The sequence below is a fragment of the Pelobates fuscus genome, chromosome 3, assembly GCF_036172605.1.
Source record: "Pelobates fuscus isolate aPelFus1 chromosome 3, aPelFus1.pri, whole genome shotgun sequence".
In the NCBI taxonomy this organism is placed as follows: Eukaryota; Metazoa; Chordata; class Amphibia; order Anura; family Pelobatidae; genus Pelobates; species Pelobates fuscus.
In genome coordinates, this window is record NC_086319.1 from 66,994,573 (window position 1) to 67,014,182 (window position 19,610).

Sequence of the window (19,610 nt, forward strand, 5' to 3'; positions counted from 1 at the left end):
AGAATGCCATACCATCGTTCACTGACTCCCACTACTTCACTAGCTAAGGTGACCCGACCCAAATACACAACACTTGAGGTATCCATTTGCACCCGTACATATGGGCTGGTCACCGCACTTATTGACCAAAACCAAAAGAGCATTCCTAATGCTAACTCACCACACTAGACCAAAACTCCCTCCTTAGGCAACCTACTACCACCCCACTACACAGCACCAACAGTGCCACTCCCCAGTACCAAAGTCATCGGTCTCAGTTTAAATTTGTATTTCTGTTGACATAGGAGAATTCTAAATGAGTTATATATCTTGTATTATCTCAACGCTTAGAGAGAACAATCCATGGAACCAAAAACAAACCCCACCAGACTACATTCCACGACATCAGAGCTATCCTTCAAAATCAGACACCACTGGACTTCCCCCCCAGCTCCCCACCAAGTGAGGGGTAATCTGTATCACTCTACCAGGCCTCTTGTTACGCTATACTGGGTGATACCCAACTTTGCTACATCTCATTTATTATACATAATAATTGTGCCGTCAATCTGCATGCCATATTGCATTGTTGTACCGATTATTATTACTGAGCTTGCCAATGTTGTTGTGGCATTGTAAGCTCATATGTTATACTATACACAGCAAAAATAAAAAATATATTTAAAAAAAGAAGGATTGGTAGAAAACTTGTAAATTCTAAATATATTAACGATTTCTAGATCCATTTAATTCTCGGGAAAAAAAATAATAATAATATTTTTCAAAATATTAAAAAATTGTAAAAGTTTATCTAAAAATATTAAATCATTTAAAAAGCTTATTCAAAGCTTATCCCATTTTATATAAAAAAAAAAACTAAGATTGTCTAAATAGACCAAAGAGTACTGTAAATTCCATATCAACAGCTATTTAAGAGATGAAATGTATACATACTGCAGGCGGGGAAGTCATCACGCCAGTTACGGATTGGGAAACCAGAATGGGCGCATGCTCGTGCATACTCCATAATAGCACGGCAATATGATTCGTCATCATTTTGTCTATAATAAAAATATATATACATTTCTTATTTATTGTCAACAAAATACTAACTAGTAGACATTTGACTATTATGTGAACTGTTAAATGGACTATATTCTTTTTCATGGAAGAAAAAGTAGACCAAAGGAATTTGCGGCTCTGCTGCTCTGCAAATTGTAGACAAGATTCAGTATGATATATATTTATACATTATTTTTTATAGCATTTTTCTCCCTAAAGTTTTTCAAAGAGTTTTGCTCACACGGTGAGTTAACCAAATCAACAGCTGGTATTGTTGTGTTCCAGTTTACTACTACTTTTATTATTGACCTTGGAAGGATGGAAGACGGAAAGATGAAAAACTGAATGAGCTTTGGGGGAACAACGAAAACAATTAAACAATAATGACATGTTGCCAGAGAATATTATTGGCTGGCTAAGAAAAGTCCTACATGCTTTGCACAGAATTTGTTTGCCTTGACACTCATAAGATTCTTTGGGTAACTAGCATAATATCAGGATCGAAGTGTGCAGATTGGCAGCCAACTTAGGTGAGGTGGACTTTAGTGCAGTGCAAGACAGGTAGTACATGCACACTGTGCAGCACTGACTCAGGAAGCACCTCCAGTGGCTGTCTCAAGGTGTTGTTACGCTATAATGTAAACACTGCCTTTTCTCTAAAAAGACAGTGTTTACAGCAAAAAGCTTGCAGGGACTACATCATCGAAACTACCATTATTATTATTATTATTATTATTGCCATTTATATAGTGCCAACAGATTCCGTAGCACTTTACAATATTATGAGAGGGGGGATTTAACTATAAATAGGACAATTACAAGAAAACTTACAGGAACGATAGGTTGAAGAGGACCCTGCTCAAACAAGCTTCCAATCTATAGGAGGTCAGGTATAAAACACATTAGGACTGGAAATAGCAATCAAATAAGGTGGAAGTGAAGCAGAGCTGGAGGAGAGAGTAAAGTGCTGCCCATTAGGAGAGAGCAAGAGACAGGCATGTGAGGTAGAGGCTACATTAAGTTGAAGTTGTTCTGGTGACTATAGTGTCCCTTTAACTTCGGCATTGCAAATGTGTAATCACTCTGAGAGAATAGTTACATTCCAGCAAAAAAATAATTTCAAGAACATCTTAACCAAAAATTTTCATTTTGTTCACTACTTGATGAAAACGAGACTTCCCATCTCCAACAGTCTTAGGTTTAAAACAATTTTAAAAAAACACTACTCAGAACACAAATGCCATACAGAAAAACAAACAATATTTCTTAGTGAAGAAACTACAAATTAATACAAATGAAACCTGACTTGCTAACCTGACTTGCTAAACAGGTTTGCTATATAATACTATTCTATAAACTCTATAAAGACAGCACTCATGGGTATAACCATACTAATTATACTAAACAACAGCATTAATGTAAAATAAGTCCGTATAAGGAGTAGTACTAACTGAGTACCTGTCACAGGGGCGTACCCAACTTACAGGAAATGGCAAATCCCACAAACATAGGTTCTAATATAGACGTATTACCAGCCTTAGAGTGGCCAGACTTAACGTTTAGAAGGATAGATACAAAGTCAGTAGTAGTAAAGGTCAGGATTCCAGAAATACTCAAAGTCAATAAACAAGCCTGGTCAGGATACCAGAAATACAACAAGTCAAACAAAAGCCAAGGTCAAAGTCCAAATATCAATACTATAAGCACTAAACATGTATCAAGGCAGAAACCATGATTGGGCATTTAAAAAGGGCCCAAATTAGCATTATATAGGCTAACGCATTTGCTGATTGGTCCACGTCATCTCTGTGACTCCAAATTGATTAAATAAAGGGTCGCCTAGATGACTTATTCACTTTAAGGGCGAGCATTACGTCACGATATTTAAATATAAATGGATGTGCCAAAATAGCGGTCAGCATCCAAGGGAATCCACAGAAGAAGCAGCCTTTACACATTCGGCATTAGGACCACGTGCACCAGGAGGAGCAATTCACCAGCACCAAACAGTAAGTATATGCATTCTTTGTTCATGTCCACGAGGCCCGAAGAGGGGAGCAGTGCGGGCGCCTGGAGCAGGTAAGTTTGTTACACTATCCATGTAAAAAAAGAAACATAAGTGAGAATATAAAGGCATTATATACTCACTTTGTAGAATGTAACAATTCATAATAATAATTAATAAATTATAAATGATGTTTTATAACCTTTTTTTTATAACCTTTTTCACTTGTCATATTACTCATTTAAAGTTCTTGTTTATTGTTATGCCGTTCTAGGAGAGACCTAGTGACTCATACTTTAGAGTATGCTCAAGCATCAAATGTAGGAATTTCTCATGGAGTTTGATGCATTACTTGAATTATACAATGGTTAACAATTAGCGTCAGATACATGGCTTCCCATCCATACGCCGATGATGATTGTTTGTAAGATTTATTTTTTAAGAAATACAATGCTAATTAATTGAATAGCATTACAAATGACATTATGAGCCAAAAAGTGCATAGTTTTACATTGCTAGAAATAGAATTAGATGAATAGAAAAACATGGAATGAGTAACACATCTATTGGAAGCAGTAACTGCTTCTTGTCATGGCATCACAGACAGCTGCAATAATACTATTGAGTTTTTGCTGAAATTAATGTTTAAATGCTTTGTATCCACCTTTACACCCCTAGACAATCTGACAGTAAGGGTAGTGGAGTAGGGTTTCTGCTTTCACTTCACAGCTCCTTCAAACTTCTACCCATTCCCACTTACCTCTTACCTCTCACCTTTACTTATGTGAAGTTCACTCAATTCACCTGTTCAAAACCATCTCTAAAATGTTGCCATTATTTACCACCCCTTGGTTCCCCTCTTGTCTTCCTTGACCATTTTGCTGCCTGGCTTCTCTACTTTCCTTTAAGTTATACCTCTAATTCTTGGGGACATGCCAAAATAACTAACCCTTCATCTCAAAACTACTTTCAATTACTTACTTCCGTGGGCTATCTCAGTGGGCTAATTCTACCACGTGCGTAGCTGGATATACCCTTGATCTTATTTTTTTCAGATGCATGCACTGTTTCTAACTTCATTACACTCCATTTACTCTGTCAGATCATCACTTCATATATTTTGTACTTGAGAGCTGCTCACTTAACAGTCTCTGCCTATCCCTCCTCAAAGAGGAACCTGAATTATCTTGACCTTCTGCAACTGATGTTTCTGGCTGATGTTCTTCACACAATGTTTTAGACTGTTTCTGTGGAAATTCGTGCCCATACATCAACTAAAGCATTTGTGAGGTCAGGCACTAATGTTGGAGAAAAAGGATTCAGTTCATCCCAAAGGTGTTCAGTGAGGTTAAGGTCATGGCTCTGTGCAGGTCAGTCAAGTACTTTCTCAACAAACTCATCCAACCATGTCTTCACGGATCTTGCTTTGTGCACTGGGGCACAGTTATGCTGAAATAGAAAAGGACCTTCTCCATACTATCCCTACAAACTTGGAAGCATAACATTGTCCAAAAAGAATTGCCAACCACCAAAAAACAAGCCCATACTATTACCCCCTTTCCACCAAACTTTACAGTTGGCACAATGCAGTCAGACAGGTAACATTCTTCCGGCATCTGCCAAAACCAGACACCCATCAGACTGCCAAACATAGAAGATTTGTCACTCAACAGAACACATTTCCATTGCTCCAGAGTCCACTGGTGGCGTGCATTACATCATTTGATCTGACACTTGGCATTGTACTTGGTGATATGAAGCCAGGGCCGGCCCGTCCATTAATGCCAATGGGGCAATGGCTCCAGGCTGCACTACCTTTAGGAAATCTGGAGCAGGGCTCGGGCTGCCTATTTGCACATATATATGTATATATGTACCGCTATATATATGTGCTGTTCCGGTCCCTGCTGGGGTATATAGTGAAGAGGGAGCCCTGAAAGTAATCTTAAAATCCCCAGCAGCAGCAGGTATTCTTCTCTAGCGAGCCACAAGAGTGTTACCACGGGTAGCCATGGCAACGCTCCAGCATGCATTGCATGCCACACGGAGCATTGCCACGGCTCACGAGAGAAGAATACCACTTGCAGTTGACCGTGGAATATCTGACATGGACGAAATACTTACTTGCAGAGGTCATTCATACAGCTGGCAATGTAGGAGTATGGATCGATGGTTTCATGACAGCTGAGAAATGGGAAGTGTAACAAAACTTGGCACTTGGTAAACATCACCTGGGTATAAATAATATGTATAAATTATACAGGATACACATACATAACACAAGATAGGATTTCAGTAGCAGATGATGAATTAGATAGATAGATAGATAGATAGATAGATAGATAGATAGGAAGATCTATAGATAGATAGACTGATTTTCCTCTCTGGTCGGTCCTCTCACACCTCACCCCTCTGTCAGGCCTTACATTGGCTTCCTCTATCCTATAGGAGTCAATTCAAAGTGCTAACCCATACCTATAAAGCACTGAACAATTCTAGCCCCTCTTATATCTTTTCACAGATCCATAGGTATGCCCCTTCTCGGTCTCTCCGCTCTGCCCGTGACCTTCTCCTGTCTACTGCTCGCACCCGTATGGCCAACTCACGCTTGCAGGGTGTCTCGTGGGCAGCTCCCTTCCTATGGAATTGCCTACCTACCACCATCAGACTCTCCCCTAGTCTTCAATTGTTTAAGAAGTGCCTTAAAACCCATCTCTTTAGGAAAGCTTATGGCCTCCCAGAGTAACCTCTACCTCACATACCTGTCTCTTGCTCTCTCCTAAAGGGCAGCACTTTAGTCTCTCCTCCAGCTCTGCTTCTCTGCATATTTGATTGCTATTTCCTGTCCTAATGTGTTTTATACCTCACCTCATTTAGACTGTAAGCTCGTTTGAGCAGGGTCTTCTTCAACCTATCGTTCCTGTAAGTTTTCTTGTAATTGTCCAATTTATAGTTTAATCCCCCCTCTCATAATATTGTAAATCTGTTGGCGCTATATAAATGGCAATAATAATAATAATAATAATAAAAATAGATAGACATAGATAGATAGATAGATAGATAGATAGATAGATAAAGTATACCTCTTGAGTTGCTTCATTGGAGCAAGGGTTTGGATAGTCAGTGGCAGTGGAGACACAGATGGGCTCATTTAGGGTCTGAATGTACCAACTGTTTGCAAATATAGCAATATCTTCAGTAACTTCTCCGGCTGTACAATAAAGTAATTACACATTGCAATTTAAATAAGTGAAAAAGCACAACTCTTGAATCCACTTATATCTATGCTCTGATGTTACATTTGATGAATCAAATATAAGATTAAGTATATCTGACCTTTGTCCTTTCCAATATAGTATTTGTTTATAACACTTATATTATTTAACTAGGACTTTATTATCTAATGTGTAAACTAGCAGTTGTAAGTCAAAAACTCATTTCATTCACTTATCGTGGTCTCCTTTAATAAACGTTTTTACCATAACCTTGAAACACTATTAAAGGAAGACTCCCCTACTCCCTTAGTTAAAGGAAGACTCCCTTAGACTAAGGAAGACCTTAGTCACATATTCAACTCACTGAAGTAAGTTATAGCACAGCAGTGTCCAGTCACTGTCTTACCTTCAGGATTTACACCATTGTTCAATGTTATCTATTTAATTACCTCACAAGCAAAACTAGATTTTATTATTTCCCCTGATCTCTGGCTATTACTTATGTGTCATCTCTCCATTATTAACTGTAGATTGTAAGCTAATGAGTAATATTGCTAGGCATTTCGTATAAAGGTACTATATTTGCAAGATAGTAAGGCAGGGTCTTCACTTGCTTTTGTATTGGAACATGTTCATTATTTGACTGTATTCCCTCTATTACCTCTGCAGGATAAGTTGGTATTAAATAAATGCCAAGCAATAATAATAGTAATAAAAGGTTTTATATAATGTGAATTTTCTGTAGAATTGCATTTGGCTTTTCATAGTGTACATCTGATTATCATGTGATTACAAAATGGGCAAATATAGTGCCCATTGTTGTTCCGCATTGTTGTAACTTAAAGTTTCTTAGTTGCCCAACACTCACAAAAGTTTTCATTAACTTTTCAAGCAAACACCTGTCTCCTAGCTACAGCTATGTCAATATGTAAGGCTGCAACAAGCTTTTGGCCACTTGGGATATGAACTGTGTTCTACAGATATAAGGAAGAAATCCAGGAGCAAATGTTGTGCAAAGTCTTTCCAATTTGGGTTGGCCCAAGCTATGAATGATAGTGTGAGAGAAATAATTCATAATCCAGACCAAACAAATCCAAACCACTGGACTAAATATCTTAACCAAAACAAGATAGGTCATGGTAACCGGTGTTCTTTTACAATTGATAAGAATAAGGATCCTAACTAGTCATCTTAAAACTAGGTAGTTAAGCTGAACTAAATACTAGATCAACTCAAAAGAAATATGTTTTTACTAAAATAGGATCATCAATAATGTAGGCCAAACTAGATAGTGGAATTATGGAATGCATAAATCTTTTTTTCTATCCATCTGAAGAGAGAACTATTCTCTTAGATTGTTGGGAAAAGGGATTGTATTCTCTGGATCCAGTTGTATGATAATATGGTTGTTGACCACATGCTGCACGATGATCCAGTTTGACGACATAGTGAATTGTGTATCCATGATGATACAGTCATCATTTCTCTTCAATAAAATATAATATTTACATTAACTAGATATCTGTTTATCACAACATTGGTCTTTGTAAAGGAATTTAAAAGCTATTTCTACATAACTGCAAAAATGACAAAAGTCACATACAGCTAGGTAACATTAGATAGATAAAATCCTTCCGATATGTTACTGTTCAGTAACAAATAACAGAAGAGTTATTTTTAAACCCACAAATCAATTCAAACCATTGTGCTACTGGTGAATGCTTAAACTCTGAAAAGCCTACAAAGAGTCTACTTTCTCTCTGGTCAAGTTCATAGGTTCAATACTGCTCGGATGTCACCAATGGTAAAATGAAATGGAGAAAGTAATACAAGCTAGCTTACCTTTGAAACATACATCCACAACGAACAAACATTGGGATTCTCTGTGGACAGACATATGACTGAACAGGGTGCAGTCCAAGTGCTATCTTTAGAACTTACTGTGCTGAATTATCAGGTCATCTGTCCAGTTGCCATTAAAATTTCCACACAGACCACAGACTTTTCCTTGATGATTTTCTGTCAGTTTAATATAAACCCCAGAGCCCCCATCCCAGGCAAGGGAGAATCCAAATGTAGTTTTCACAAGAATATAATCAGCCAGTCTCTCAATAAAGACATTTTCAATAGTTTGTGGCAATAGCAGTCTGGGGATAAAGAAGCATGACTCATTATTCTTTTAATCTTTTTCATCTCCATAACTATCTTTCTATTTTTCCATTTGGTAGTCAGTACGCTATCCTGCAACTTTTCCTGGAGATTTTACTGCCAAAGTAATCTTTTCACCATTGTGTTCAGCCTATATATCGCCCCCTTTCATTTCCCATTCCAACACCCATCCATATTGAGGGACTGGCCTAGTGGCACCCGCTGTTTTTGTTTTTGTTTGTTTGTGTTTTATTTTTTATGGCTTCACTTTTTACTGGATTTTTAGTGTATTGGATTTATGTCACTTTTTTACTATCTGATTAGTTGAAATGTAAAATTAGCAGCACATGGTAAAAAAAAACGAGATACAGTATGATCAATTGTTCTAAACATGAACAATACGTCTCTTCTCAAATTCTATAGTAATAACTGGCCATACGAATTGCTTTGAGTCTGCTTCTACATGTTACATTTTTCAACAACAAAAAATCTAGTTTTAAAACACTATCAGTGTTATTTAATAAAGTGAGAAATGTTGGGCTGTCAAAGTGAATTTCAAATTTAAGGGCAAAAAAGACGAATTTGAGAAATTTTCAAGTCAGTTAGACTTCCAGTTCAGCTACTTTGTTGGCCTTGAATAAGAAATTCACTTTGAGTTCCTGACTATTATCACTTTGGTAAATAGCCCAATACACTCACAGACAGATGTCAACATCTTATACCATAACAAGTGAAAACTACAAGGCTAACTACTGTGTACTCAAACTACTGATGTGACCAGGTACAACATTTACTTAGTCCACGCTAGTAAATACCAAAGCAAACTATTTATACCTTTTGATACATTATATCAGTAGGTGAAGTGCAAATGCATAGCTGGGGAAATAGATCTCTGTACATTGTCTACAACAAGTGGTATGCAAATGTAGAGGTGCCACTGAAATTAAGTTCCAAAGAGACCCATTGACATGTAAAATGACAACAAATGCTCGAGCACCTTAAAGCTAACAACAAGCAGCAACTAACAAATGCATATGGTTTCAGATTTCAGATGTTGTTACTAAAACATCTGTTGGATTTCATACCGTTCACCTCCCTTTCTCACTTCATAACCAGACACGGTAATCTCTTCTTGGCTTGAAAAAAACATACTGATTGAGCGTGGACAAGCGTACACCGATTCATTACAATGAGGACTGTTGTGAACCTTTAAAATAAGACAGAAAGTATGTGAAAGCTTTTTTTATTTCCGAAATGGTGATGTATAAAATCTAAATATTTGTAGTTATAAGATGATAGCACAAAATGGAATTTGCTCCGATCACATTAACATAACGAAAGCCCTAGTTATATCTCACAATTATTAATAATTTAATAAAAATGCATACTAGGTAACACTGAAACAAATTATGAAATTACCATTCCAAGCACCGAAATCACTACAGCGTGCCGGGTTCCTCCAGAAGTAAGAGTCAGAAGCTTTAGCTAGGAGCTTCCGTTAGCTCTCCTGAGCTAATCCTTTCAGTGCAGAGCCAGCTCATTGGTAATGAGCATCCGCTGACTGCTCTCACTGCTGGGACTATCACAGTGAAGGAGCCTCTCAATGAGAGGAAGTAGGAAGCATCAACTGTTACCAAATGGTTTGACTACATACAGTGATGGTGCCAGAGCACTCTTGGCACCATAACCGCTACAGCGTGCTGTGCTGGCTATGGTACTTGGATTGTTCATTTCATTTTCAAAAAATATATATTTTTATTAGAAGAGAAGATGTGTACAAATCATGAAGTACATATATATAATTTTAAGAGGCATGTCTTCCTACTTCCTCTTCTGCTATTTAGTAATACTGCACATGGTGAGCTGTATCAATGGCACAGTGCAGTTATTTTGCACATGGCAAAAGTACTGACTAGAGCTTCTTCTGGGAAATGTATTTATTTAGCAGTGCTAAAAGGGGGTGAAGATATGTTGGAGGAGTGATTGATTCAATTTACAAGGCTGGAAGTGAAGGGATTCAAGCTGTTTATATATGTGAAAGACAGATGAAGAAACACCAATATTTGCAAATCAATAGTAGTTGTCCAAAGACATAGTCCCACTTACCCATATTGTGTACAGTGGTATAGTTTCACTGCAATCCCTGGCAAATATGTAGGAACAGTTCCCAGGAAAGTAAAAGTAGATACCATCAAATGTTTCAAAATTGTATTGGCCCCATGATTTACAGATCTCATCTCTTTCTTTGCCAGTGTTTGGCACTGTTGGGAAAAACATATGTTAAACTTTTAAATAATCACTTTTATGTCCAATAAAGGAAGAAAATAGATTTTTAATTTTATTGTTTGTTTGGTTTTTTTCATGAATATGTAGCTCACCAGAATTTTGGATTTGCATCTAAGCCCCTCTGCTGCTACTAATTATTGTGCACAGCTATAATCATATTCCTTACAGAACCACATTCATATCTATGATGACTCCACTTAGTCAGGACAAGACTTCCAAGCAAGGCCCTGACAAGCATGATTTACTTTTTAATCCGTTCCATTTTGGTCTTGCCATCTGACCTTGGTACTCCACTGTCCAGATCTAGTCATTATGCTACAGCTGATAACCTGCAAAGGAATTCTAGGCAAGTGTAATTATAGTAGGATGAAGAACAACCAATATCAACGTAAAAACTAATGGAAAACATTATTGGATTACCAATAAACTCCAACATCGATAACCTATCTTCTTGTCCTTTTCACAAACAAACAAAATAAATTTATGTTGGTGTAACCTGACTGGGTGTGCAGTAAGTGATTCACGTGATCCTCTAATAACTACACCATGAATTTGCTATCCTCCCCCCCCCCCCCCCCCGAAAAAAGAAAACAGTGCTCCCTGTGACTTCCATTACTGGTGAGAATTGATAAGCCCTCCAGTGTTCCCTCCACCATTCTATGCCTAGAGATGGAGGATAATAATTATTTCAGTAGAACCTTGGTGATTATACCACATACTTTCATCACTTGTTTAGTGAAAAGGAAAGAATTTGATAAATGGTGTTGCTACAAGATCCCCAAGAATCCTAGCTCATATATGAATGGAACAGAGGGTGCCAAGGTCCTATCAACCTACTGCTGACTATTAAGTGGATCTCCAATCGTATTTTATGTTGCCTCTTCAGTTTTTTTTTGTTTCGTTTTTTCTGTTTTTGTGAAGTTCGAAAGACCCCAATTTTAAAAAGCATTTAATTTTTATTTTGCTTCAGTGCTAAGTAGGTAGATTGTGCATCCATAATGATGAGTCGGATGTAAAGTTTCACTCAGTAGAGAATTTAGTGTGTATTGAAGAAGATTTTTATGGAATTATTTTGTTGGCTGGTTGGCTGGATCAGATTTGTATCCTTTAGTTTTCTAAGGATGTATTTTAGAGGCTGTCAAGTTCTGTTGTTGTTTTTGTTTTGTTTTTAGGGGGGGAGGTTAATAGTCTTCTCTACAAAAGGGACTTGTCTATGCAGATATTTAAGTTAGGGGTATTATTTTCTAAAAATGTTTCTGACAAGTGAACAATTAGCGGCCTCATTTTGTGTAGGCAAATATTTCTAGGGGGGCACTAGATGTTATCAATGAAATGGAGAAGCTGTTCATACCTATCTTCATAATTCCCAGAAAAAGAGGGATAGCTAGGATGGGTTGCTGCCCGTATTTACAATCCCCATTGCTAGCATAAGCACCCAAAACCCCGAAATTTCAGTGCTGTCAGTGAGCTGCCACAAATTCTTCCTGCTGTAGTGAGAGTTGGGATTGGTAGCGAGATATTGGATGGCATGCAAACTTGCTTGCGCAGCCATCCATCATGAACGGATCAACTCTGGTTGTGGTGCCAGGAAGTGCTATAAATAGGGGTATTTAAGGGGCACTTAGATTTGGTGATACCCAGTTATGCTCAGAAACAGTGCAGCATTCTGAGCTCCTCCTGGATGGTGTTACGGTGGGAGCAACATCACCAGAAGGCTCTCTTAGGGGCTCTACATCTGAGTCAGTAAGTGTCTCACTGTCAGACAGGTCAAAGGAATCTATCTCCACTGACTCACACGTCAGCATGGCGTAAACCTTCTCTGTAGTGTAGCAATGGACCGTGGCAAAGGAGAGAGACAGAAAACAATGTCACAGCCCATGATACAAATCATGGGCTGTGACATTTTATCAGTGATCGCGGTGACAGGCTGTCACCACAATAACATAACACTAATCACATCGATTGGCTGCTGGGAAACTGCATGGGCTGCCAGGCAGTTCCCCTGATCATATTCGGTGAGTTAAGTATAATTCGGGGGGATATGAGAGGTTGCACAGGCACAGATGTTAGGACATGTCCTTATGCCCTAACGTTGTTAAAACCCATGCCATTCAGGATGTAATGGCATGTACGAACTATAGCAATGGGTTAATTATGGCAACAATTTACAGAATCATTTTATGAAATGATTTTACCATTACATGTGAAATAATAAGAACTTCAGAACATTGCCCCAAAATCATATTTATGCATAAGAATCCTAAACGTTTTTATCCATATAATAAATACAATTATTATATGTTGTTGTTGTAGTTATATGTAGAAACCATATGCATAAATAGGATTCTTATGCATAAATATGAATTAGCGGCAATGTTCTACAGTGTAACATTTGTTATGAAAACCAAAGGAATGTTGGACTGAAAGCCGCCAATTGCCCTGCTTTCAGAACTTTTGCTGAGAACTAAAAAATATATGTAACTCCCCCCGCCCCCCGCCTTTGTGTTAATTGTAATATAACAAGCTAAAGTGCAACATCAAGTTAACTTTTAGACTAAAGAACACCTATAACAATGACAGAGACATAGGGATATCTTACTGTATTGTGTATTTTCTTCCATTTCCTGAGGTTTGCTAGACCTGAATACACAATTAAGCACTGCCCAGGAAATATTTGTGTTCCAGCCGTAGATAACTACCCTTTAAGTAAACCTTGGCATAAAAAACGAATTTGTGTAACAATTACCGAATTGGCATCTGTTTCCTTGTGCCTGAAAGGTCTCACAATCACATACTCCAGCCTCTGTACAAATTGCTCCATTAAGGCAGCTTTGAGAGCAGGACTCTACAAGAAAAGAAATACATTGTAAAGTGTCTGTTTTCAGATTTTTTTGTTATGGGTCAGAAATTGTATGCAGTTCAGGAACATATTATACTCTGTAAGCAAATAACTGATGTAATATAATCGTATGGTATACCTGGGAATTTTTAAACTAAGCTGTCCCTGACACTATTGGGGAATTTAATCCCCCATGATGTAGGTCCTACATACCAACCTTCCTGAACTATTTGATCGCAGACTGATCATTAAAGACCACCCTTATGTGACAAAATGTATCAACATTTTAATTTGTGATATAATAAATGATTTTATATTTATCACACTGCATGTGGTTCTGACTTGGAGAGGAGAAGAAACCAATCAGGGGCCATTGGTGGTGTGGGGATCTGGTATTCACCATAGGACTGAACCATTAAATGTAGTCAGTTGTTAAAAAGGATGTCTTGCATATTTTATTGGGTAACAGGTCACCAGGGGTCAAGTCCTGGGTAAAAAAGTGTGGGAACTCGCCTAAGATCCACCCCCCTACCCCCCCACCCCCAGGAGCTTAGGAGGGGGTGGAGGGGCTGGGGAAGGGGGCTGGGACTGGGGAAAGGGACAAGTACTGAGGAAGGGGACAGGGCTGAGGAAGAGGGTCAGGGACTGAGGAAGAGGGTCAGGGACTGAGGAAGAGGGTCAGGGACTGAGGAAGAGGGTCAGGGACTGAGGAAGAGGGTCAGGGACTGAGGAAGAGGGTCAGGGACTGAGAAAGTGGGTCAGGGACTGAGAAAGAGGGTCAGGGACTGAGGAAGAGGGTCAGGGACTGAGGAAGAGGGTCAGGGACTGAGGAAGAGGGTCAGGGACTGAGGAAGAGGGTCAGGGACTGAGGAAGAGGGACAGGGCCTGAGGAAAAGGACAGGGACTGAGGAAAGGGACAGGGCTGAGGAAGAGGACAGGAGCTTAGGGGGGGGCAGTAGCTGAGGAAAGGGACAGGGACTGAGGAAAGGGACAGGGCTGAGGAAGAGGACAGGAGCTTAGGAGGGGGTCAGTAGCTGAGGAAAGGGACAGGAACTAAAGAAAGAGACAGGGACTGAGGAGAAGGCCAAGGGCTGAGGAGGGGGACAGGGGCTGAGTAAGGTGACAGGGGCTGAGGAAGGGAGAATAGGGGCTGAAGAGGGGGACATGGACTTAGGAGGGGGGACATGGGCTGTGGAAGGGGACAGGGGCTGAGGAAAGGGACAGGGGCTGAGGAAGAGGAAGAGGAAGAGGAAGAGGGACATGAGCTTAGGAAGAGGGACAGGAGCTTAGGAGGGGGGGCAGTGGATGAGGAAGGGGGCAGGGGCTGAGGAAAGGGACAGCAGCTTAGAAAAGGGACAGGGACTATGGATGGGAACAGGGACTGAGGATGGGAACAGGGACTGAGGAAAGGGACAGTGACGGAGGAAAGGGACAGGGGCTGAGGGGGGCAGGGCTTAGGAAGAGGGACAGGGGCTGAGGAAGACAGGGCTAAGTAAGAGGGACAGGAGCTTAGGAGGGGGGCATGGGCTGAGGAAAGGGACAGGGACTGGGGAAAGGGAGACAGACTGAGGAAAGGGACAGGGACTGAGGAAGGTGACAGGGACTGAGGAAGGGGACAGGGCCTGAGTAACGGGATAAAAAAAACCTAAAGTGTATTCCGACCCCTCCATGAGGCTTATCTTGGGCCAGGTGGGGTGGGACAGGATCTGGAGCCTGCAACCTACAGTCAGTGGAGTCAGCCAGCCTCTCCTGATAATGTCAGAAGGAGGGGGCGTGACTTCCTCTGCTCTTCTCCCAGACTCCCCACCGGTCCTGGGAGAAGAGCAGTGAAAGTCACGCCCCCTCCTCCTGACATCAAGAGAGGCCGGCCGACTCAACAGGCTGCAGGCTGCAGGCTGCTGGCTGCAGGGAGAAAGGTGAGTTTAAAAATCCGAGTCCCCAGCAAGAGGCAGGGGAATCAGATTTGTGCTCCCCCCTGCTCTGGCAGCCGCTTGTGCCAGCCCTGGGTTCTGCAGGACTAGTAACGGGAACAACGTTCTGTGGAAAAAGTGCAGGGACTCCGTTCCCACGCTTTCCTGCAGGACTCGAGCCCTGCAGGTCACTATAAGCACCAAAACAAGTTCAGCTTAATGGAGTGGTTTTGTGTTCAGACAATGCATCTGCAGGCTAATTTCTCAATTTTTTGCTAGTTAGGAGATAAATTACGTTGTTTATACAGCCCTAGCCATGCCTCCCCCTGCATGTGACCTATGCAGTCTCCATATTTTTTTTCCTGTAAAAGAGAGAGATAATGTTTAAACTTTCTTTATTGAACGGTCTGTTTGATATATAATTCCTTATTTTCTGCTCTGTTAATAGCCTGCTAGAGCCAGCAGGAACTTCATGTGTGCGATTAAAGTTCAATTAACAGAGCAGGAGATACAAACCTCTAAAGTAAACACACTGTGCTGTCACATTGGAAAGGAAACCTTTTTCTCGTAAATAATGTCTGAATCAAAGTCAGGGGAAGTGTGGTAAGGACTGCGTAAACAGAAACTAAAGTGATTTACTTCCTAAATGACAGAGAATTGAGCAATGAGACTGCAGAGGCATGATCTATGCAATAAAACTGCTTCATTACACTAAAGTTGTTTTGGTGTTTAGAGCATCTCTTTAAAGGGCAACTGTAGTGCCCAAACTACTTTTGTTCTTTTTAGAGTATAAAATCCCATCTATACTGTGTGCTTACAGTTTTTCTAGCAATTAAAAAAAAATATCCCACCTGTCTATAGAGTCTATGCCAAAGACATACTTGATAAAGGAGGCAGTCCTATTGCTTTCCTCCCATAGCAACAATAGCACATGCACATGTGCTGCGGTTCCTATTATAACTCCCCATCAGGTGCTGCTGGTGCTGGCTAGGGAGTATAAGAATGGAGTGACTAACATCACTCCATTCAGTCACCAACGTGCTGGCAACAAAGCCAACATGTCAGGGTCATGGAGAAGGGTTGCACTACTTGGGGAAGTGTCGTCAAACAGGGCAAATCAGTGAAGACTGCAAGAGGAGCAGAGGATGTATGGTTTAACACCTACCTCTGTAATGAGATCACAGAGGGGAGGGGATGGTCGGGTAAGTCAGTACAGATTCCCTTTAACTTTGTTGTTTCTAAGGAGATCACTTGTTCATTTATGGACTGTGAACCATTTTGAACCTTACTGGAGTATATTTTATCACAAGGCAGTATTGCAATACGAACTGTGGTTGGAGAAGACTCTTAATTTAATAAGCAATGATAAAGACTCATCTGGTAAGATACGGCAATTGGTAAAATAATGGTTTTATGCTATAGTACTGGTGTAAAAGCAGTGATTTTTATTCATGCATGTTTATCCTCAAGCAAAGTGGTCTGACATACATATATGCTACAGCAAACAGAGAAATGCTATTACAATAAGCTACAGAGATTCTTATTGGCTGACTGACATATTGTCTGCTGACTTTGTATATATTGTGTGCTTGTATATTTGATACTTTACCAATTTCCATTTTATACTTTTTGCTCTTATACATATATGAAGAAAAAAATATCTGCCTTTATTTCTTTATTTCTTTATTTACAAGGGACATTATACAAGGGACACTATAGGCAACCAGACCACTTAATCTCATTGAAGTAGTCTGGGTGCAGTGTCCATGTCCTCTTAACCCCTTAACACCTCAATGTAAAACATTGCAGTTTTAGAGAAACTGCAATGTTTATATTGCAAGGATAAGACAGCCTCTAATGCCAGTCTTCCTGACAGCCACAAGAAGTGCTTTCTTGATTTACATACAGTTTAACAACGCTGGATGTCCTCACACTATGTATGAGGATGTCCAGTGTCTTTAAAAATCCCCATAGGAAAGCAATAATTCAATGCTTTTCTTGTGGGAAAGCCTTAATGAGCGCATGATGCTCACCACGTTTGTGCATTTGGTTACCCGATCGTCATGACGTGGCGAGAGGAGGAGACCGAGCCAGTGCCCAGGGACAGTGGTCCTGGATTTAGGTGAAAATTATCCGATTTCAGGTCATGAACTCTACCACCCATTATTATTATAGCTTAAAATACAAATTGAAGTTGAAAGTTGAATGGAAATACCTAGGCGACATTTGGAATGATTGACTGAGTAATAACCTGATTTTCTCAGAAATCAGTGAGGACTCTACAAAATGGAATATCATAGTGCTATTATCTAGGAAGAGTAAAGATCCCAAAGGACTCTCGGCAGATTACTGCTTTTTCGAATTTCCTCGGAAAAACATTGAGAACAATACAGCTATGAACTGACTACAAGATAATCCACATTATATATCATTATCACATGTTATCAGCACAATAGAAGACCACTGTGTCAAAGTATTCCAATTGTTGAAGAGTCCTATTAGGATCTGATATAAATGGGGTGCTTTAAATCAGTGGAAGATGCAACATTATATGGCCATGCTGTGTAACCGAATCCCTTTACTTTTATTAAAGCTTGCTATTTAAGAAAAAGAAAGTGATGTTAAAGAAAAAAAACTTGAATAAGGTTTACAGCAATAAACAAATCCATCATATCTTGAATGAGTGCAGAACTCTCACAGACCAAATTTGTGCCGTACATACTGAAATGAAAGGTAAAATCCTCTAATTTGGTACTTACCGTCCTGGGAATTCCGATGAAAGAGAGCTGCTGAGAGAGGAGTTCTGTAATCCTGTTTTAGAGAGATTTAATAACACCTATAATAACTATAACAAAGAGTCCAGGCAGGAATTAAGGATTCACAGTGGATTACATATTTTTATGTCAAAAGGTAATTGTTGCTGTTCAGCATATTATAAGGAATGTTTCCCAAAAAGACAGAAAGTTATGTCATAAAATGTGACTTTTTGGAGTCTATTATTTAGTAAAAAATCTTGATATCAACTTCGTATTGAATACTAGAATTGTAATGATTTCGACCGTTATTTCAAAAAGGTTTATAAATAATATGTCTATAGTATTTATAATATGGGTATGGAGCTAATGGAGAATTATTTTCCCGATAATGCCAATAACTAATATGTTAATATATTCTGCCACTGAAATAATGCTCTGGGTCTGGGGGGTTTCGTTGGTTTTCAAAATCTCTTATCTATGTCTCAACTGAGGGGACATTTACAGCTACTCAAAGCATTACTACAGAGACCACACAGAGAAAGGTACATGTGTATGACCACAAAAACTAAATGGAAGATTTTCCACCCACTCACATATACTTCATGGGCGATATGGAAGCACACAAAATTTTGTCCACCCTGTTAGCTCTTCCAGCATTATATGAATATTGTTAATTGTAATGATAGAGCAACTTTCTAGATCCTCTAATAATAATATGTTCTAATATAATCATGTAATAATTCTAATTTTACTTCAGTTCAAGTTGAAATTATTACTATTGTTTACTATTCATTTTACTTTAAGAAACGAACACATGCATGTGAAGAAACTACCTCTGTTATTTCGTTACTTTTGTATTTCCCTGTTCGGTATATAAAACTACTGAACACCGACCATCCCCTGGCTCATTCCCTTCAAAGCAAACCACCAATTAAGTGCTCTCTCTATGTGGCCGCCGTTTGTATAGCGGAACGCCATGTGCAAGAGAAAACGGCGGCTATCTTGTACGCACGAAAGGAGGTACTTGGTCGTCGAGTATCTGGAACCAAAATCGGACACTCGACTTCCCGAACGCCGGTCAAACGACACGTACGCCTACTTCCTTTCATAGACCAGCCAAGAGAGCGCTATTCAGTAGATTTGTTTTCCACGAACTAGGGGAACAAACGCTACCTATGAGCCAGGGGAACCGTTCGTGGATTTATTTGTTTTTTGTAGTTTTCGAAATTAAGACCTCCATATAACTCTTGAACCCCTGAACCGATCTGGGTGATTTTTGTAATATGTTGGTCCCCCAGATCAGGGCTATCAGGGGATATGACTTTTGTGGGGTTCCCATGGAGTTTGGGGTACTTTCTGAGTTTTATGGAAATGTATATTTTTTGTGTTGGGAGATAATTGAGTTTAGTA

At 39.5% G+C, this 19,610-nt stretch overlaps 1 protein-coding gene across 1 annotated transcript in view; it reads right to left on the reverse strand.

Annotated features, from left to right (window-relative positions):
- OTOGL (otogelin like) overlaps positions 1-19,610 on the reverse strand; it is a 135,699-nt gene that overhangs the window by 105,896 nt on the left and 10,193 nt on the right. The window contains exons 4-11 of the mRNA XM_063447147.1: positions 18,204-18,255; positions 13,442-13,540; positions 10,516-10,670; positions 9,495-9,616; positions 8,203-8,408; positions 6,130-6,257; positions 5,171-5,277; positions 934-1,040 (exon numbers count right to left, since the gene is read on the reverse strand). Of these exons, the coding sequence (XP_063303217.1) occupies positions 934-1,040; positions 5,171-5,277; positions 6,130-6,257; positions 8,203-8,408; positions 9,495-9,616; positions 10,516-10,670; positions 13,442-13,540; positions 18,204-18,255 (976 nt within the window). The remainder of the gene's footprint in view (positions 1-933; positions 1,041-5,170; positions 5,278-6,129; positions 6,258-8,202; positions 8,409-9,494; positions 9,617-10,515; positions 10,671-13,441; positions 13,541-18,203; positions 18,256-19,610) is intronic.